Genomic DNA, 22,457 nt, shown 5'->3' on the forward strand with positions numbered 1-22,457 from the left:
GCAGTGACTTGAGTATTCTTTTGAAATAGTAATTTTTACCCATCATTCATATCATGGTGATGCCCGGCCTCCATGGCAACATCCTCTTGCTTGAGGGCTGCGGTCTTGAAGGCTTGGGAAACATTTCGATCAGACAACTCCTCAACACTAATAGACAACCCCAACCTCTTCTGGCAAACCTTAAAAGGGGTACTTCGCGGGGTTATAATCTCCTTTCATGCCCACCAAAAACACAAATTAGCTTCAGAATATATCCTAGCACAATCAACCCTCACCAAGTCTTTTGATGCTTTCCAAGCCAACCCCTCTTCCAATAATCGCAGCATTTATGTAAAAGACAAATCTTTTTTTGATAAACTCTTCACAAAAATGGAAGCTAGATATACATTTAACAAAGAACGGAAGTTACACAAATTCGGCAATAAGTCGAGTAGGCTTCTATCAAATCTCCTACAGGGCCAGAGACTCCCCTCCACTATTCACCCGTTGAAACGCCCAGATGGCACTAAAACTGAGTCAAATGCCCAGATTGCAGAGGTCCTCAATACCTTCTATTCCAATTTATACTCCCTCCCGTAATCAGACGGGGCCCAGAGCACACAGTTCTGGAGCAACACGACACTACCTCAATTACATGCTGATAAGGGCTCCGCCCTAACTCTAGATATCTCTATTCAAGAAGTTAATTCAGCCATCAGCCAACTTAAACTGGGAAAAGCCCCAGGCCCAGATGGATTCACATCCGACGATTATAAACTTCTCTCACCACATATTGCCCCCTGCCTTGCCGACATGTTCAACACAATATTAAAAAAGGATAAGATGCCCCAAGGCAGGGGTGCCCACTATCCCCCCTATTGTTCGCCCTGGCCCTAGAGCCCCTGGCGGTATCAATACGAAACTCATCACTCTTCACAGGTATACAATTAGGAGACATCGACATGCGCCTGTCCCTTTTTGCGGACAACATGTTGATGTTTCTTTCTAACCCCCAACACTCAATCCCCGCCGCCCTTACACTAATACGCCAATTTGGAACCTTCTCTGGTTATAAAATAAACATTAACAAATCAGAGCTATTAAACCTAAGAGGGCGTCCTCCAGAATTCCCGCATGACCCAGAGCTAAGCACTATTCGCATACAACCATCCAATATTAAATACCTTGGAGTTCAGATTCCCCCAAAAATAGGAAACCTATACAATCTAAACTTCACCCCGCTATTAGCAAACATTTACAAATCTATGGAGGGATGGCAAGAACTACCCTTATCTTTATTAGGCCGCACAGAAGTTATAAAGTCAGTACTAATGCCCAAACTCACATATGCCATGCAACTTTTACCTATAAAAGTATCAAATGCTGATGTGCTCCAGCTTGCCAAACATTGTAGTACCTTTATATGGAGATCAAAAAAGCCTAGAATCTCTATGCAAAAACTTCAACAACCCAAGAGCTCTGGAGGCCTAGCATTTCCTAACCTAGTACTATATTCAAGAGCACTTCTGAACAGATACGCAAAGGATAGGCTACTGGACTCAAATCAATACTCCATCCCAGACTTAGATAAGGTAACGTTCCACCCCTACTCTCCGAGCGCGCTACTTCATACCCCCCAAAAAATGATTCCCCCTCACATTTACGCACACACTTTCTTTAAGGACACATACGAGGCGTGGCACTATCTCTGCAAAACTTAAAAAAAGAACCCTCTCAATTCCCCATGGCTAACAATGTGGGGCAATCCATCATTCACCCCAGGCATACAATCTGCTGCCTTCAGACGCCTACGCACAAAGGGACTGACCCTCTCCTCCCAAGTTTTCGACCCAGGAGGATCTGTCAAGTCTTTCCCGCAGCTACGGAGGAGTATGGGTTGCCCCATAGCGCCCTTTTCCCAATAATGCAACTAACCCACTATGTTAAGTCCCTACCAACCCAGAAATTCTCAGACTCACCCCAGGATGTTTCTCCTTCATCCACTAGGTGTCACTGGAGTTACACTGGGGAAAAGAAGGCATGGGCACTTTAAAATAATTAATCAGTGTGACCAACTCCTCCCCTTCTACTTCCCCTCCCAGTCTTAGATCGTGCCCAAAAAGGAGCAGGTCACATTTGGCTCATCTCCTGGGCTTTTTGATAATTAGGGCATAAAGCAACAAGTTTTGCCTTTGAGGACAGGCAGATAGTTGCTGCTAATATCTGCCTGCGACGTGGGAGCCTGCCGGAGGGAGCCGGCTGCTGCTTATAGCGTTTGCGCCCGGCTCCCTGGCTGACAGAGACCACCGTCTCTGGAGCTGTAACGGGCGCCGCTCACACGAAGCGTGCACCCGATCCTCCTCCAGCCCCACCGCCGACGGCATGGCCGCAGCACTGTGAGTATTACCCTGCCTTCCTGTTAGAGGAAGGTCAGGGACACAAACGGCGGTGCAGCAGAGGGTTTTTTAAACCTGGCGCCATTATGGGTGACGGAGCTGCCGGGCGGGGGGCGGAGTTACCGCGCGGTACTTCCCAGCAGGCCTTGGCATACCCCAGCGTTCCTACAAGTCACGGTGGCCATCTTGGACATTTGGCGCCGTTGAACACGCTGCTGGAGGCTCCACTGTTGCGCTGCAGATCTATCCTGACTGCAGTTGGGCGATCCCTGTCCCCTGGTGACCGTCCTGCTGAACGCTCTACCCGGTCTGTGAGTTACAGTGGGGATTAGAGCTAGGTGGAGACAGTTTGGGCTGTCTCTCAATTAAGAGCTATAGCGCTCCTAGGTATATGCCATAGCGCTGTACAAAGCTCTGTGACGGCTCTTTTACTGTCTCTCCCTTCCAGTATATATTGCTGCCTATCCTATACCTACTATCTGTGATCAGTGTGGTAGTGTGTGGTGATTACTGGGTGTTCTGTTGACCATGGCAGGGGGTAGCTCCAAGAGGGTTACTTGCAAGAAGTGTGCTGTAAAATTTACACCTTCTAAGGAGGGAGACTCTACTCTGTATGTGATAAATGCACTGCTTTACCCCCAGCTCCAGAGTCCCCCGTGCACACCCCTGTTTGGGCATCACAATAAGCTGATGTAATGTCTCATTTAGCTTGCGAGCTCTCTGCAGCTCAAAAGGACAGAGAGACTTCCAGAACTCAACAGGCTTTCTTGACTTCTGCTGTGCAGAGCTTAACTAAAGCCTTGACTCCAGCAGAGGGCGCCATTGCTTCATCTTTTAGGCAAAATCCCCCTACCTTACTCAGGAAAAGGGTATTACAGCCGTCTGGGGATTCTGGGGAGTATGAGGATATGCCTGATCCGGAGGAGGGCAAATTTGCCCTTCCAGATAAATATGATGATGATGATGATGTGGAACCTGAGGCTCAGGTGTTTATGCAAGAGGACCTTATACATATGGTAAAGGTTGCCTGCAAGGTGTCAGATGACGCAGACATTCCTGCTCGTCCTTCTTTCTTTGGGAAGAGACAAAGGCAGTCACCCACCTTCCCTCCAGCGGAGGAGTTGGATGAACATATTTTGCAGGCTTGGAATCACCCTGACAAAAAATTCCAGGTACCTCAAAGGTTTCTGGCTGCTTATCCTCTTCCACCAGAGGGTAGAAAGAGGATAAGATACCTCCAGTAGTGGACTCTTCAGTCTCACGACTGTCTAAAAAGACGGTTCTCCCGGTGCCGGGTGCAACCACTCTGAAGGATACTTCTGACCGTAAGTTGGAAGTAACCCTTAAGAACATTTTTTCTGCAGCTGGAATTATTCGGCATCCGGCCCAGGTCGGGTTCTGGGTAAATAAGGCCATGGGGGTATGGGCCTCTCAGATCCTAACAGAGGTTCGTGAGGGCTCTGACCCTGCCTCCATTGTTCAGCTTGCTGAACAGATCCAAGCGGCATCCAATTATTTAATAGAAGCCTCTTCTGACGTCTGCATGGTTGCAGCCAAGGTTTCGGCTTTATCCATCTCAGCTCGCAGAGCTCTCTGGTTACGCCAATGGCAGGCTGACGCAGAGTCCAAGCGTGCGGTGGAGGCCCTGGCGTTCAATGGGGAGGTTCTTTTCGGGCCAGAGCTCGACAAGTGGATCTCCCAAGCAACGGGAGGTAAGTCCCACTTCCTTCCCTCAGCGGCTCCTCCGACTACACGCAGGACCCCTCAAAGGCCCTCCTTTCGGCCTACGACCAGATTCAGAGGTCGTTCCAGAGGCGGAGCTCCATCTAGAGGTTCCAGAGGACGAGGCAGAGGCACCTCGGCAGCTGTCCAGGAGCCCAAGTCCTCCAAGCCAGCCGCATGACTGTCCACGGTCTCATCTGGGGGATCCCAGAGTCGGGGCCCGACTGCTGTCCTTCTGTCACATCTGGCTGCAGTCTTGTCAGGACTCATGGGTAAGGGATCTGGTAACCCAGGGTTACAAAATACATTCCCGGTTGGTCCCTCCAAACAGGTTTCTCAAGACCTGTCTCCCAGTCTCCCAGTCTCAAGAGACAAGGCGCAACTTCTGTTGTCAGCAATCAACAAGCTGCGGACAACAGGAGTTGTGATACCAGTACCCGAGGATCAGCGTACTCAGGGATACTACTCCAGTCTGTTCCTTGTACCGAAGCCGGACGGCTCGGTAAGGCCGATTCTAAATCTAAAGGATTTGAATCCGTTTTTACAAGCGGTCAAATTCAAGATGGAGTCCCTGCAGTCGGTTATACAGGGACTGGAACAGGGAGAGTTCCTGGGATCTTTGGATATCAGGGACACTTACCTGCACATCCCTATCTGACCTCCTCACCAGGCCTTCCTCCGGTTCTCTATACAGGACCAACACTGGCAGTTCCAGGCCCTGCCGTTCGGTCTCTCATCGGCCCCCAGGGTCTTCACCAAGGTGATGGCAGTGATGATGGAGGTCCTCAGGGCTCAGGGGGTTACCATCATCCCCTATCTTCTTCTGAAGAATCGTTCGAGGGAGGCTCTGTTGTCCAACATACGGCTCACCCAGGAGACTCTCATCAGTCATGAGTGGATTCTGAACTTTGCAAAGTCTCAACTACAGCCGTTTCAACGTCTTCTCTTTTTGGGGATGATTCTGGACATCCAGCAGATGAAGGTTTTTCTGCCTCCTGACAAAATTCAGTCCCTGCAGGTCCTGGTCAGGTCGGTCTTGCGACGGCCACAGGTATCGGTGCACCTTTGCACCAGACTCTTGGGGAAGATAGTTTCCTCCTTCGAGGCGGTACAGTACAGCCGCTTCCACTCGCGCCAATTCCAGTTGTCTCTCCTTCACCAGTGGTCAGGGTCTCACCTGCATCTTCAGCAGCGGGTGACCCTGTCTCCTCGAGCCCTTCTTTCCCTGCTGTGGTGGCTCAACTCCGAAAACCTGCAAAGGGGCAGGAGGTTCGGCATATGGGAGTGGACTCTCCTCACCACAGATGCCAGCCTTCGAGGCTGGGGAGCGGTAACGCTGGAACACCAGTTCCAGGGTTTATGGACGAGGCAGGAGAGCTTACTCTCCATCAATGTGCTGGAACTCAGAGCAGTCTACTATGCTCTTCTGCAGGCGGGACACCTGCTGCGGAGCAGAGCAATCAGAGTCCAGTCCGACAACGCCACAGCTGTCGCCTACATAAACAAGCAGGGCGGCACTCAGAGCAAGGCGGCGATGAAGGAAGTAAGCAGGATCATCCTTTGGGCTCAGGACCATGCTCAGGCCTTGTCAGCAGTGTTCATCCCCGGAGTAGACAATTGGGAGGCCGACTTTCTAAGTCGGCAGCATGCCCACCAGGGGGAGTGGTGCCTCAACCCTCAGGTATTTCAGACCCTAATACATCATTGGGGGTGTCCTCAGGCGGATCTGATGGCGTCCCGCCACAACTTCCAGCTCCCAACATACTTTGCGCGGACTCGAGATCCTCAGGCCGCAGGGGTGGACGCTCTGGTCGCTCCTTGGCCATTTCAGTTCGTTTACCTCTTCCCTCCCTTTCCACTGATACCTCGGGTATTACAGCGCATTCGCAGGGAGGGGGTAACAGCACTTCTGAAACAACGGATTGGCCCCGGCACTCGTGGTACACCAACATGACGGATCTTTTGATCGACGAGCCGTGGCCGCTACCTCATCAAGAGGACCTCCTCAGTCAGGGTCCTTTCATCTACCCAGATTTAGGACGTATACATTTGACGGCGTGGCTGCTGAGAGGTCCATCTTGAGACATGCAGGTATCCCTAGGGCGGTGATACCTACAATTATGAGGGCCAGGAAGGAAGTCACCTCCAGACACTATCATCGGATTTGGAGATCCTATGTGGCGTGGTGCGAAAGACGCAGTGTCCTCTACTCTGTTCAAGAAGGCTCGACTTCTCCTGTTTTTTACAGGAGGGTTTGAACGCATGACTTAGGCTGAATACACTGAAGGTGCAGGTTTCAGCTCTTTCAGTTTTTTTCCAGAAACGTATAGCCCTCATTCCGGAAGTCCACACTTTTTTCCAGGGGGTGCTGAGGCTTCAGCCCCCTATTCGTCCACCTACGGCTCCCTGGGACCTAGAGTTGGTCCTCAGATATTTAAGATCATCGATATTTGAGCCGTTAGAAGAGGTGGATCTTCGATATCTCACTTGGAAGGTGGTTCTTCTCTTAGCTCTGGCCTCGGCCAGACGGGTTTCGGAATTGGGTGCGCTTTCTTGTCGCTCACCGTTCCTCCAGTTTCATCCGGACAGAGCGGAGCTCCGTACCAGCCTTTCCTTCCTTCCGAAGGTGGTCTCAGCGTTCCACGTGAACCAACCCATTGTGGTTCCAGCATTCACAGAGGCTTCACCTGAGGATAGGTCCTTGGATGTGGTAAGGGCCCTGCGGATTTATGTCTCTCGCACGGCTTCTTTTCGCAAGACTGATGTCTTGTTTGTTACCTACGACCCGGTGCGTTGTGGATGGCCAGCTTCCAAACAAACGCTGGCCAGATGGATCCGTCTGACAATTCGTCAGGCATACCTTGCTGAGGAGATGATTTATGTAATCATTTAAAACTTAACCTTTATTGTTGGTATTCTTAAAATATTTAGAGGGGAGCCAGATATCCGTGTTCTTATATACGGAACCACGGGTCTGGGTCCACTCCGCTTATATGTGAAATTGGTAAGAGATTAAAATTTGACATACAGGTCACACATACATATAAAGTGAAGTGCTTACGCACTATTGAAATAAGATAGTGTGTGGTTAAAGATTAAAAGTGTTCGCCAGACTTGTTACTATGTTCTAGTTGTTGATGTACGGGTGATATCTTCTTTTATTGGTTGGCAGTTGTTATGCTTTTTTCTATTGGACACTGGAATTTGGATATAGGACGGTTTTGTGTTATTGGAGTGTTGTTATCAAATATACCTCTCACACTCGTATCGCGGTGGTGTCACTTGGTATCTTGATTATACCTTATATTAGTGTGGTATACACTTTGACACTTTTATCTTATCCCGTCTTGAGTAGAGAGCGGGTGGTCGGGTATAGTTATATTCGGTGGTATAACGTGTTGGTAACCTTATCCAAGAATCCACTGATATCTGGTGGTCAGGGAATTTCTTTAGGTAATTGTCTTGTATAGATGGTTAATACATAGTATTACATATACCTGGTCACTCTGGTTCTTATGAATGTGACTCTCCCGGGTCGTACTACCCTATAAATAGTTGGTAGTTGTTGTATTTTAATGACAGGTTGTATCCTGCTTTAATTAAGCTGTATTCCACCACTCTCTCTACATATGTCTTTGTTCGGGGTCACCGTATATCATTAATATTCTCCTTTTTCAGGGTGAGATTTTATATTTTTTGGTATTTTTGTTATTTATTTGCTGTCCTGTCCAGTCCCTTAATGGGTATTAATTCCAGTTGGGGGATTTAATGTAGTTTTTAGGGTTAGTGGTCCATTGTCAGTATTCCACTGCCATCTAGTGGCTTTAATTGGGAAATACTGGGATCAGTTCCCCTATATTGTAGGTTGCTACCACCTTAATTAGGTATAATACTAAGTCGCTGATTTAGTATTAGTAAATGGGTTATATTCCCTTAATTCCGATTAATTAATCAGACTTCAGTGATTTGCCTGTTATGTGCATTTATTAGTACACAGTGGTGCAAGTAGAATTTTTTTCTTGGTGGTACTGATAGCCTCCATCAAAAAATGGGCATGGTCATGTGTCATCAGGGGGCGTGGTCACACAAAGCTAGAGGAGTGACTAAATGACAATAGAGGCGTGGACACAGGAGACAGGGAATGAGAAACTGGGAATGACTGGGGGTGGGTTGGCTCTTGCTTGGGGTAGAGCCAGGCAGCTTGTGCTTACAATAGTGGAGCCTGCTCTTCATGCTGTCGGCGCTGCTGATGCCAGTCAGTGTGACAGGCTAAATCAGCAGTAGCCGGTAGCTGCATACAGCACCAATCATAACGCTGGGTGGGCGGGCTGCGGATGCATTATATTTCTATATTCCTACAAAGGAATGAATGTTTAATGCTGTACAGTGTGTGATACCAGGGCATAAACGGAGGGGATTGTAGGAGTAGGCTCTGCCATAGTGAGACCTAGCCTGCACGGACAATTGAGTGCAGAAGTCAAGTCTAACCCACCTTAGTATTGAAGCATAACCACCGATTATAACAGGGCAATACAAAGCCATTATAATTATCAGCTAAAGTGAGACCTAAATTGCATGTACTAATAAATGCACATAACAGGCAAATCACTGAAGTCTGATTAATTAATCGGAATTAAGGGAATATAACCCATTTACTAATACTAAATCAGCGACTTAGTATTATACCTAATTAAGGTGGTAGCAACCTACAATATAGGGGAACTGATCCCAGTATTTCCCAATTAAAGCCACTAGATGGCAGTGGAATACTGACAATGGACCACTAACCCTAAAAACTACATTAAATCCCCCAACTGGAATTAATACCCATTAAGGGACTGGACAGGACAGCAAATAAATAACAAAAATACCAAAAAATATATAAAAATATAAAATCTCACCCTGAAAAAGGAGAATATTAATGATATACGGTGACCCCGAACAAAGACATATGTAGAGAGAGTGGTGGAATACAGCTTAATTAAAGCAGGATACAACCTGTCATTAAAATACAACAACTACCAACTATTTATAGGGTAGTACGACCCGGAAGAGTCACATTCATAAGAACCAGAGTGACCAGGTATATGTAATACTATGTATTAACCATCTATACAAGACAATTACCTAAAGAAATTCCCTGACCACCAGATAGCAGTGGATTCTTGGATAAGGTTACCAACACGTTATACCACCGAATATAACTATACCCGACCACCCGCTCTCTACTCAAGACGGGATAAGATAAAAGTGTCAAAGTGTATACCACACTAATATAAGGTATAATCAAGATACCAAGTGACACCACCGCGATACGAGTGTGAGAGGTATATTTGATAACAACACTCCAATAACACAAAACCGTCCTATATCCAAATTCCAGTGTCCAATAGAAAAAAGCATAACAACTGCCAACCAATAAAAGAAGACATCACCCGTACATCAACAACTAGAACATAGTAACAAGTCTGGCGAACACTTTTAATCTTTAACCACACACTATCTTATTTCAATAGTGCGTAAGCACTTCACTTTATATGTATGTGTGACCTGTATGTCAAATTTTAATCTCTTACCAATTTCACATATAAGCGGAGTGGACCCAGACCCGTGGTTCCGTATATAAGAACACGGATATCTGGCTCCCCTCTAAATATTTTAAGAATACCAACAAAAGGTTAAGTTTTAAATGATTACATAAATCATCTCTTTTGGTGTGCATCCACCCATAGGCGTGCGCAGCCCATTTTCTTAGGGGGTGCACCATTGGAGGGGCATGTCCATCACCGCCTACTGGGCGTCAATGCAAACTAAATAGAAGGTGACTTATTTATGTATTTGGGTTTCAGATCGAATCATTCCCTCCATGCACATACTAGAAACAGGAACAGTGCGCTGTGAAAGCGCTGCAAAAAATGTACACTGTAAAAGCCCATTACACATAATGCCACATACAGTAATGCCCATTACACCACACACCACACACCACAATGCACATTACGCCACACACTGTGATGCCGATTACATGTTACACCTTAGACCGTGATGCCCATTACACCTCACACCGTGATGCCCCCATCCCGATGGGAGACTTCTGGCAGGGGGTGGTGGGAGTGCTTGCTAAGCCCCTGTAAGAATTAGGTAGCCACTGTACAGACTCCGGGCCTATCCAGAGCCAGAAGGAGAGGCAGCCCTTCGGGGACTCGTGTATGGCATCTGCATCAGCATGTTACAGCAAGGGAAGGAACGGCAGAGGTCTCAGGCAGTGAATGAATGAACAAGTCACTGCCTGCGGTGATTGGTTGGGGTGGCACTGTGGACCAGAATCCGACTGCTTAACGTAAGTATTCAGGGACCGGTTAGTTACTTAGAAGGTGGGGTTAGGGTTAGTCTGCAGGGTGGTTATGTTTAGGTGCTGGGGCACGGGGATTAGAGTAGTGGGGACAGATAGTATTAGGCTACTAGGGCACCGCTAGGCAGCAGGAAGGGAGGGAGAGGGAGGATAAGTACAGTATACCTACCTGACAGCTGTCAGGATTCCCTCTATTGGGATGCCAGCGTTGTATTCTGACGGCCAGTATATATACACTATTGTAGAATTAGAATGTGTGGCCAGCATGATTTAAAAAAAATAAAAATCAACCAAACCAACAAAAACGACGATAAAATACACCAATAAAATAAAAAGTTATACTAATTACATGACAGTATTATTTATATGCACCCGAAAAGGTACAGTGTCCAGCAAATCTGTTATAAGTCTTACTAAACCTTGCAACTCTGCTCTAAAAGACAGAAATTGCTGTTGGTGTAAAGGTCTAAATTTGGGTGTCCTCTAGTTGTGCCAGCAGCACTCACCAAGGCTGTCACAAACCAAATTTTTGAGGAAAGCGGTTTTGATTTTTGGCACCCTTTGTCACAACTGTACACTCTTGGGGATACAAACTCCCAGTCACAACACAGAGGAAGACTACACATTAGCCCTCACATGAGATAAAACTTACACAGAATATATATATATATATATATATATATATATATATATATATATATATATATATATGATACACATTAAAAATATTGTTTTTCTTTACTGAGGCCTCTCCTGTCTATAAATGGGATGAAAATCTCTCCCTCCCTCCCCCCCCCAAAAAAAAAAAAAAAAAGCACAAAAGATATCGAGAGAGACAGAGAGAGATGCTTGACAGACCAGCACTCACAGGATCATGAAAGTAACTGCCGGGCGCTCAGTAATTAGTAATGTAGCTTCTAGTTTCCAGCAGCACTCCCACGGACTTGCACCAGCGTTAAGCTCGGTGTCCGAGTGATATATTGGGCAAGTCCGTGGGAGTGCTGCTGGAAAATAGAAGTTCATACATGTGTGTATATATTCATTTAGTATTTAAGTTCTTGCCTGTGCTCTGCCTCAGTGCCTCGGTCTGTTGCTGATCGGCCGTTTGTGCGGTGAAGCCCCACTGCAGCAGCATGAATGGTACTGGACCTGGTGCCGCGCTTGTGTCATTACAGCGTGGTAGGGTCAAAAACTGTGCACCGCACAGGAAGAAAGTGTGTGGGAGGCAGCGCTGTAGCGCCGCGCAAACTCGCTCTGGCTAATACTACTGCGTGCACCGTGCAGGCAGGCGGCTTGGCTCAGTGGCATGATGAGCAGAGCCGCCGATGTCATTGATCAAATTCAAAGGCTTTAGTAAGGAGCAGGCGGGTGCCCCATGCGATCAGCTCGCCGGTAAAAACAGCGGGAGGGGAGGGGGGGGGGGGGGAAGGCTGCGGGTGTGTGACAGTCATTATTAGGAGGTGCCTGTGCACCCCCGGCACCCCCCGTGCGCACGCCTATGCATCCACCGTGCAATTTTCTTTTCTCTTTCCTTCAAACTCTATTGCCCGGATAGCACCCCCGCCTAAATATCTAAAGAAAACGGCGGCTCTTTTCTTCCAATAAAACCCTATACAAATAGAATAAGGGTATAATTAATCTGCGTGCGGACCCCCCACAACCCCTTCCCTCTCCCCTCAAAAAATACCTTGCTGAGGCTCAGACGCCTCCTGCTAACATAGGTGCGCACTCCACCAGATCGGTGGGTCCTTCATGGGCGGCTGCCCGTGGGGTCTCCCTGCAACAGCTCTGTCGTGCTGCGACATGGTCAGGTCGACACACCTTTGTGCGATTTTATAGGTTTGATACCTTTGCGGCACCAGCTTCTCAGTTTGGCTGCTCTGTTTTAAGGGAATCTCAGCGTTCACCCACCCGGGTTGAAAGCTCTGGGACGTCCCCAGTGTAACTCCAGTGACACCTAGTGGATGAAGGAGAAACAGGGATTTTGTACTTACCGTAAATCCTTTTCTCTGAGTCCACAGGTGTCACTGGACGCCCACCTCAGCGCTGTTCTCCACCTGTTACGTTCAGTGTTAGGTTCCTAATGGGTAACCTTTGGAGTTTTCCCTTGTCAGGGTTATATAAACATGGTTATTACACACCTGTCTCGTCTGGTTTGACTCTCTGTGTGTGGTTGTTTTTTCACATATATATTATTTTTCTACTATACGTATTGAATGATGTTATGTTGTGATGAACCTCCTCTCGGATGTGTGTTGTATCTTTCTGCTCCCTTTCGGGCACGATCTTTATGACTGCCTGGGAGGGGAAGTAGAAGGGGAGGAGTTGGTCACACTGATTAATTATTTTAAAGTGCCCATGCTCCCTGTGGTCGCCTTCTATTCCCCAGTGTAACTCCAGTGACACCTGTGGACTCGGAGAAAAGGATTTACGGTAAGTACAAAATCCCTGTTTTTCAGAACACAATACAGAAATTCATAAAAGGCAAATTTAAAACCAAAATAATCTACAGTGAATTCCTCAAGCCTCAAACCCAAAAAACCTGGGCCCAGGCCACCACAGCATGGTCAAAGGATCTTCCAGATATGCTCGCTACAGACACACTTTTTAAATACCACAAAGAAACGATGAGTTTATTGAAATGATCTTTATTACAGGAGACACATATAAAAATAATCTATCTTGCATACATTTCTCAAAGACAAAGAAGCCATTATGTAGAGGATGAATCTGGCAGATGCCCCAAATGTAAAGGCCCCCTTCCATTTGTCCAACTTGTCATAACGACAAGTCGGACCCGATTGTCCCAGCAGCTCCCCGGGAGGGATCACATGCGATGGCACTTCATGTGCGCAGAGTACCAGGGAGCCGGGCAGGAGAAGACGATGCAGCAGCACCGCGAGTGGCACGAGCAGCAGAGCACAAAAGAAGAAATTCCCCATACAAATGCATAGCAAGCCATTGATTGGCTGAGACCTCTCTCAGCCAATGAGCGATTGGCTGAGAGAGGTATCAGCCAATCGCTGATTGGCTGAGAGAGGTCTCAGCCAATGAATGGCTTCCTATGCGTTTGTATGGGCTTTTTTTTTTTTAAGTGCTGCTGCTGCAGCGTCTTCTCCTGTCCGGCTCCCTGGTACTCTGCGCCGCCCCCCCTGCTCCCGCTGATGCTGCCCGGCTCCCTGCGCCTGATCCCTCTGCTCTGGTAGGTCCCCTGTTGCGGGGGAGCACGGCTCCGGGAAGCACATAAGATATAGCAAATCTATATAGCACATAAGATATAGCAAGTCCGACCTCCCGTCTCCGATCCGATGCGCACGGGTCGGAGGGGATGTCTCCATATGCGATTTGGGACGATTTCACTGCCCGATTCATCCGAATCGGGCAAAATCGTGCCCAAATCGCATAATGTAAGGGGGCCTTAAGAGTAGTGATGCAACTCTCTTCCACAATCTCTGGGCTTGCGGCCACATCAAAAAGTTCTGGAACAAAATAATAAACTTTATTAATCACAAGCTTACTATCCCAGTCAATATTCATCCAATACCTCTCCTGTTCGCTAACTGATATTTGGAAATTGTCAAGACCGCACACCCAACATATTCCTTTTCTTATGTAAGGTACACACCAGGACGACCCGCTCACGATGCATGAGTCCCTCCGGCCAAAGCATTCTCCCCCTGACCGGTCAGCCTGGTGCTGTCCCCGGTGGCCCTGGAGCGGTGGCCACTGGGCTGATAAAGTGTGAAAAAATGTAATTAAAAACTATTGTCTTATACTGTGGAACTATGAGTCCCAGCAAGCCTCCCCCGCATGCTGGGACTTGGAGTCCCAGCATGCGGGGCATTAAAGGGCCCGCTGGCACTTGTAGTTCCACAGTAAAATAAATAGTTAAATAACCACACTGACACCCATGAAAAATAAAAGTTTAATACATAACACATACATACTGATACTTACCTTTCTTGAGCCCGTAGGTAGCCCCACACAGCCGTTCTTCCGGGTGACTGTGCCCGGATATGATGCGGCGTCCCTGGCCGGATGTAGTAGCAGTGAGTTCATTGCCGCTTTGCGTTCCATGAGGATTTACTGTTTGCGTTCCACAAGACTCATTTTTGAATTAAATGGACGTGCGTGTCAAATGTAAGGATATGAAGCGGCAATGAACTCCCTGCTACTACATCCGGCCAGGGACACGGCATCCTATCCGGACACAGCCAGCCAAAAGAACGGCTGTTTGGCTTCATGTACGGGGTATTTAAGAACCGCCCCGTCTGATGATGATGACTATGCTTCTGAGGAAGGGCTTACTTAGCCTGAAAGCGCGCTCAAGCAAATTATCATCACCGAACGGACCGGACGAGATTGATGACATCCAGGTGATCCTGTGTGAGGAACAACCTTAACCCGGGACCCATAAACCCTAAAAACGGCTGATATGCTTTTACTATTCTTTATATTGTGAGTGCATGAATTGTTTTAAGCCTTTTATACTACAGTATTGCACTATTTCGTTTTCTATCAAGCCCCTATATGTATGAGTCACTAACTCATGACGCTGCTCTTTGTTACATGCGCATTTCAATCTCCTTCAGGTGAGTGGCCAGCAGAAAATAAAACCATTTTAAAGTGACTTACAGTATTGCACTATGGTCCTTTTTTTTGTTTTTGTTTTGAGTTTTTCAGATTGACATTCTGATCCTCGTGGTATCTAATTTATCAATTGTGTAAGATGAATTTGTTTCGCCAGTGGGTGCACCATTTCTATGTTTTTGTGTCTGTTAGAGCTGTCTGTGGTGGAAGCTTTTTTTGGTGTTATCGTGGGCAGAAACTGTATTGCTCTGTGGATATCAGAGTTTCTTAAATTCCACATGCCTGGGGTACACTGGAGAGGGGGACCCCTCTATTTGAGGGGGTCCCAACCTCCCCAGGAATCTCCGGCATGGGCTGACTAGCTAGGGTGGCTGAATGCTTCAGTCACGGGACTAATGATGTGTCCCCTGACTGTGGCATTACCTCCCTGGCTAGTGGAGCCCGGTGCTGGTTCCTAAACTACGGGGGACCCCTAGTCATTTTGTCCCTCGTATTTGGGAACCAGCGTCTGTTACCAGAGCCCGGTGCTGGTTCCTAAATAATGGGGGACCCCTAGTTTTTGTTTTTACCCTTGTAGTCTTATAGCATCTCCCATTATTTAAATTATGACAGAAGGGACAGTTCGAGAGACAATTGATTGAGGTGATGTATGGGCTGTTTCCTGATATGGGGATGCAATCTGAAACAAATCTGTAATGTGTGGGCAAGTCAAATAGATTGGAGAATTGGAGAAACCATTTATCTTGGGGAGGGGGGGGGGGGAATCACTGGATCTGAGAAGCAATTAATTGTGATAGCAGGTGTATGGGCCCATTACTCACATTTGCTGAGACGACAAAGACGCTTTGATGCCCCAGATCTACGTATGGTTAATGATCTGGGCGGTGGCTTACTGCTCACAGTCATCTGCAATTTCCCGGATTAACAGTCCGTGCTGAATTAGGACTATAGTCAGGACTGAGCTGCATGTACAGATGACAAAGGGGGTCACTAATGAACCATGAGAGCGCGCATTGTTGACGATATAGTGCGCACTCAATAGACGCTATGCATGAAAATATCGTTATTGTGCATATTGATGGAAAAAGTCGTCTAATTTGTTCCCAGCCTTTAGACTGGAGCTCTCTACCTATGCTGCAGGATAAATTATTTCTTATTGTGGCTGTTCCCTTTACGTCCACTAGAGGGCAGCTGCTGCCTTTGATAAGGTTCCCAGAATGACTATATTCAGATTCCTAGAAATCCCTGCACTTGGGAGCGTTGGTCTATCATCAGGGCAGAACCCTCTCCTTCAAACATGGTTTACACAATCCCAAACTAATTTCCCTGTACAGAATAAATACCATGACTTTATATATATATATATATATATATATATATATATATATATACAATATATATATTTTGGAACCCGCTAAATGTAATGTATAAATAAAGGCAGCCTATACACTAAATTTCCCTGAAGGCAAGGAACACAAGAAATATATATATATATATATATATATATATATATATAGCAACAGTGATTTGGCGCCAATAAAAACACATTTCCCTATAGATTGTAAGCTTGCGAGCAGGGCCCTCCTACCTTTGACTGTCTGTAAATACCCAGTTTGTTGTATCGCTGTCTCCTATTGTAACGCGCAACGGAATCTGCTGCGCTATATAATAAACTGATCATAAATAATAAATAATTGCGGGTTACAGTTCCATGATCCAGTGAAGCAGAAGCAACGTTGTACAGAATGTATTTTATTGGAAAGTTCTTTGACAGAATGGCACAATTACAAACAGCAAGTTATTCACAAGTGCATGATAAAGGCAAGGCATCGCAACACGTTTCGTCTGTAACAGAACTTCATCAGGGGAAAATTCTTCTTCAGAAGTGGATTTTTTTTATTTAGAGTATTGAATAATTGCTCCTTTATTAAAAACAGACAAATGGATGATCCCAAATTAGATCACAAAGATAAATGGACCGGATTGTTCTAAAAAGGGGCCCCAATGGATGTGCCTCATCCGGATAGTCTCAGTCTCCTGCAAGTCAGACCCTGGTGTACATCCTAACACATTATCAAAGTGGGAGAATGGTAATCCCAGAATAGGTTTGATACACCGTCAGTAATATTCTGAAAGCTTGCCCAATGGACATATACATATGGAACATGATGACACTTTATATGGGATACATCTGAAAGTCCTGATAAAGAGCAAACTAAGGTCATGCATGCACAGACCCCAGCAACGGGTGGCTTTGGCAAGTTACACACTAAACGGGCCCTTCGCAGATAGCACAGGGTCTGGCCAGGTGGCTACACACTTTTGGGGGAAGTGATACAAACAGAAAAAGCTAGCAAAACGTTAGATAAATGTTGGTGCAATTGCATGCAAATAAAGATACAAGAAATTGTGCTTACAGGATTTAGTGAGTTCTCTTATTCCAAATAGATATTAAAGATACAGTAGGTACGGACAAATCCTTGATACAGCCATATTCTAGAAGTAAATGTGAATGCTTAGTATCACCAGCATACTGTACATTGAGGGGATATCTGCTGCGATCACTGGATATCTAACAGCACCTGCAGCCCCTGTAGGTTTCCATGGTGAATGCGTTGCTATACATTTTACCAAGTTTAGGAATATGAAGCCTTCCACAGTTTGGCCCCCCGCAGCTAACACCATCTGATACACATTGCAGAAAGTACCAGGAGGTGGATCCTCCAGAACCCTCCCTGGCAATGGCCGTGCCACATGTGTGGTCAGCAGGCAGCCCCGGCACTGATGCATACCTCCCACCATGACCCTCTCCAGGAGGGACACATTGCTCTGCTTCTAGACTTCCCTCTCTATATATGATTGCCATCACCTGTGCAGAAACACCTAGTAAACCTGTTCTATATGTCTATGTTTCTGTGGGGAGGGTCGTGTTGGGAGGATTATTGATGTGAAAACATCGCATGGACAAGATACTTTCAGAGCCCCTGTCCCTGCGTGTGCCGCCTCATACTGTTCTTCTGATGGGTGTAACTATGTTCTACAGTGCAATTATTGGGTGTTAATATCATGGGAAAATTGCATTGTAAATTAGGGATGGCCATCGGTGCAGAAACCATTGATGGTTACCTTCGATGGCGATTCTGCACCCAGCCATCGATAGTAGTAAACTATGTGATGGATAACCATGGATTTTTTTAGCTATTGATGGTCATCCATTATGTATGACTGAATAGTCGTGGGCCAATCAGAACTTGGGGCACGGGATTTCCATATTTTTTTTTTGGGGGGGGGGGGGGGGGGGTAGCGGAGCAATGCTCAGTGTCCCGGCACCTTGAAGAAGATAAAAAGAAAACATCGGTTCTCCTTTGCCATTGATGTACGGAAACCATCTGGTTCTCCAACATCGATGGCAAAAGTATTCAACATCGACCATAAACCATCAATGATTTCAAATCATCGATGGTCGATGGCCATCCCTATTGTAAATGTGATTATTGATAAATAGGCCCATAGAGGAGGGTACTGGGATTTGTAGTTCATCCTATCTTACATTATGTAAGAAGCAATCATGGAACCACCATTAGGTGGAGTTATACAGGGACAACACCCCCTTTCAACACAACAACCAATAGTAGTCAGTATAGAGCTGACTAGTCATAGGGTATACACTGATTGACAGTTAATGAAGCCAATCACTGCTCTAAGTAAGACAGACCTAAATCAGCATCACTCTAAAGTGTTTCATTAATCAGACACCCCCCCCCCCCCCCCCCCCCTTTGATTTCACCAGTCTCTTAGCCAGTGGGGGCTCATATCTTATAGTAGGAGGGGCTGCCACAGTGGTGGATTTTATCAGGGGAGGTAAGCAGATTTCCTATCACCTCTCCTAGCTCCCCCCAATATAGTCACACATCCATTCCCTAGCCCTAATGCAGCATGGAGGGGCTCAGTGAGGGTGGTGGTGTAGGTGTGTAAGTGTCTGATGGGGTCACACAGAGAATAAAAGGACATCTGTCCTGCCTCATAATCCAGGTATATCCTTACTCTGTCACAGGGGATGTTATCAGGTACCCGGATCCCTGTATTGTCATGTCTCACTGTGTACTGACTCTTATTCCTATCCAGACACCAGGACTTGTCATTATATCCAATGTGTGACTGCACTCCTCTCCTGTCTATACTGGGATAACACATCCCCACCATACACCAATCTGACTCACTGACATCCACCTCCCAGTAATGTAGCCCTGAGGAGAATCCCCTGGTGCTTATTACCTGATTATACTGAAATTTCTCTGGTGTTACTGGGCGTCTATGCTTTATATCTGACCATGAAGCAGATTTCATGTCACCTGATATCTGTATATAATTACCAGCTGTGGCTACATCCAGTAATAGGTCTGTAGGTTCCTGCACATAGATCCCTGTATTTATCCCTGTTACTATATCAGACTTTTGGGGGTATTGAATCCCAGGTTCCAACTGTCTGTTCATCTTGACAGTCAGAACCCTTGCCCGTTTTCCGATCGGCTGAATCGGGGGCGTGTCCAAACAATGGCCACTGATTGTCAAGATTTCTTTTAAAGTTTGGTCCCTTTTGTTGAGCTGCCTCTTCAATCCTGTCTGAAGTAGTGGTGGGGATTGAATACCCCCCTTTGTATTACCAGCTGTGGCTACACCTAGTAATAGGTCTGTAGGTTCCTGCACATAGATCCCTGTATTTATCCCTGTTATTATATCAGATAATTTGTGTAATTTCCCTGACATAAGACCAACATCCAGATCACCTGCACCACGGACCTGGTTATCATGTCTCTCTGTGTCCTCAGTGTCACACAAGTCCCCTGTGTCCGGTTCCTGTAAGACAATCACTGGGTCAGACATGTTACACAGCTCCTCAATGTGACGCATCTTCCCGGACAGCTCGACCTTCTTTTTTTCCAGCTGCTGGATCAGATCAGTGACTGAGAGTGAAACGCGCTGTTCCTGCCTGGAGATCTCACTCAGGACTCTCTCCTCCAGGTCTTCCAGCTGTCTCCTGATGTCACTAAACAGGGCAGTGACTGTCTTTGTTACACCCGCTGCTTTTCTCTGATCCTGTCTCCTGCGCTTCTGCAGTCTCTGGACTCTTTTCTCAGTCTGCGCTCTCTTCCTGGTCAGTTTCTGCAGAACATTCCTCAGCTTCTCCTTCTTCTTCTCAGAGGCCTCATCCAGCATCTCCACATGGTGTCCCCGATGTTCTCCATCAAGTCTGCAGTACACACAGATACAGGCAGCATCCTCAGTGCAGTAATACTCCAGGACCTTCTTATGGACGGAGCATTTCCTGTTCCCCAGGGCAGTGGTGGGGTCACATAAGACGTGTTCTGCTGCCTTGCTGTGTACTCTCAGGTGATTATCACACAGATGAGCCTCACACAGCAGACAGGACTTAGCAGCAGGTACAGGAAAGTGAATACAGTGAGTGCAGCAGATCCCAGTCTCCTCCTGATCTGGCTGACAACACATGAACTTCCCCAGTATGTTACACAGAGGAATGTTCCTTATCAGTGCAGGACGCTCCTGACACTCTGCTCTGCACTGAGGACAGGTATAAGCTCCAGCCCCCTCCTGTGTATCCAGCACATGATCAATACAGACCCGGCAGAAGTTGTGGCCACATCTCAGGGTTACAGGATCTGTATAAATGCTCAGGCAGATGGAACAGACCAGCTCCGGTCTCAGATCAGCAGACGCCATCGCTGGCAGCAGAAGAGGGAAATTAAAGTGAGAGTCTCTGCCACTTAGATGTGTGGTCACATTTTATAGGGCGAGGCTGAGCTGTCAATCAGATTGTCTGTAGTCTCAGATACACTATGGGACACTCACTCTCACTTTCATTTCCCTCTCCTGCCAGCAGCAGGGGAGGGAAATGAAAGTGAGAGTCTCTGACATTCAGATACCAGTTAGGTCACATTTTGACAGTGTACACAGGGCGAGGCATCTTAGATACAGTACACAGTAGTTTGCAGGAATCTATGACCTGCAAACTTTCTTTGTTCTAGGGAATAGGATTGCCACCTAGCAACAGCTGGTGGGTTGTAGTGCAAGCCTCCCGACTATCGCTGGAGTAGGAAAAGTGAAAAGAAATTTCACTTACCTACTCCACAGCCGGGGGAGCAGGCTGATGCCGCCGGAGCCAGGGAAGGTGCGCGCGCGCGCGCACACACGTAATACACTGCTCCGGGGCTACTGCGCATGTGCGCATATTAATAAGGCGCATGCTAATGAACTCTATGATGCGCTCACGCTGGTCACGTGAGCGCACAGAGTATAGCAGGGGAAAGCCCGCCCCCTGTTCAGATTTTACAGAAGCTTACGGATGGCAATCCTTAGAACATGAATAATAGAATATAACACCACGTAGTACTGTACTAAATCAGAGACAAGAGACTGAATGGTGCAGGATGAACATGTTTAATAACTGCTGCTCGACAACAAGAGCGCAATGAACTATCTAACCAATAAGGTAATTCGAATATCAACGGGAATACTTTTTTTTTTTTTTAATTTAAATTTTATTACATGATTTTTCACAATACATACAATGCAATTACATGCCGTCATCTTTTACCGCTGGTAATTTTCTTATACATATTTCACTATATTTACGACGGCCCATACATCCCAAAGAAAAAAAAACAATGAAAAAAAAAAAATTGGATAGCATCGGTATGTTATCCCACCCTTTTTCCTCTACGAGAATTGTCACAGTCAGAAATTTCTCCCTCCTCCTTCCCATAACTCTACTGCCCCCCTGGTCTCACGACGTTAGGTCCTATCCGCCTTAATTTTACCCTATCAACCCAACCAGAGTACAACTGTCCCATATGAACAATTTACTAACAGTAGCGTCAGTTTATGTCCCCAATGCAGAGCAAAAGAGTTTCTATGCAGATTTTTTTAAACAATTTAATAAAATAGCAAAGGGTAAAACCATTATAGGGGGGGACTTTAACGCAATTATGGACCCAAAGTGGGACAGAAAAGCAAAACACCCGCCAAGCTACACAGTGAGTCAGGAATCAAAAAGGTTGAAGGAAAAAGTTACATCTAGCGGTTGGTACGATGCCTGGAGGGTTCTATACCCTAATGAGACTACCTTTACCCATTATTCAATTCCCCATAAGGTGTACTCGAGGTTAGATCTCTTTTTTGTGGACATAAAACTCGCAGGTGATCTTCAGAAGGCATGGGTCACCCCCGTGGTATGGTCCGATCACATGGCAGTCTCACTATCTCTTCAACTGAGGGGCATGGAGACAACAGGGTTCAAATGGAGGCTTAACTCGGCAATACTTGCTAAGCAAGTATATAGAGAGGAAATAGAAAAATCCCTAGTAGAATTCTTTGAGATAAATAACACAATAGACATGTCA

The 22,457-nt window shown here is 46.5% G+C and overlaps 1 protein-coding gene across 1 annotated transcript; it reads right to left on the minus strand.

The window, feature by feature from the left end:
- Window positions 1-16,583: 16,583 nt before the first annotated feature.
- LOC146058226 (E3 ubiquitin/ISG15 ligase TRIM25-like) lies at window positions 16,584-20,915 on the minus strand. Its single transcript, XM_083170374.1, has one exon. The coding sequence runs from the start codon at window positions 20,776-20,778 to the stop codon at window positions 18,892-18,894; it is 1,887 nt and encodes a 628-aa protein (XP_083026500.1). The 5' UTR covers window positions 20,779-20,915; the 3' UTR covers window positions 16,584-18,891.
- Window positions 20,916-22,457: the final 1,542 nt, after the last annotated feature.

The sequence above is a fragment of the Crinia signifera genome, chromosome 2 (assembly GCF_055691185.1).
Source record: "Crinia signifera chromosome 2, ASM5569118v1, whole genome shotgun sequence".
NCBI lineage: Eukaryota > Metazoa > Chordata > Amphibia > Anura > Myobatrachidae > Crinia > Crinia signifera.

What these genes read in the sequence shown, in the direction of transcription:
- LOC146058226 (XM_083170374.1), bottom strand. Translation starts at nt 20,778, where the DNA reads ATGGCGTCTGCTGATCTGAGACCGGAGCTGGTCTGTTCCATCTGCCTG.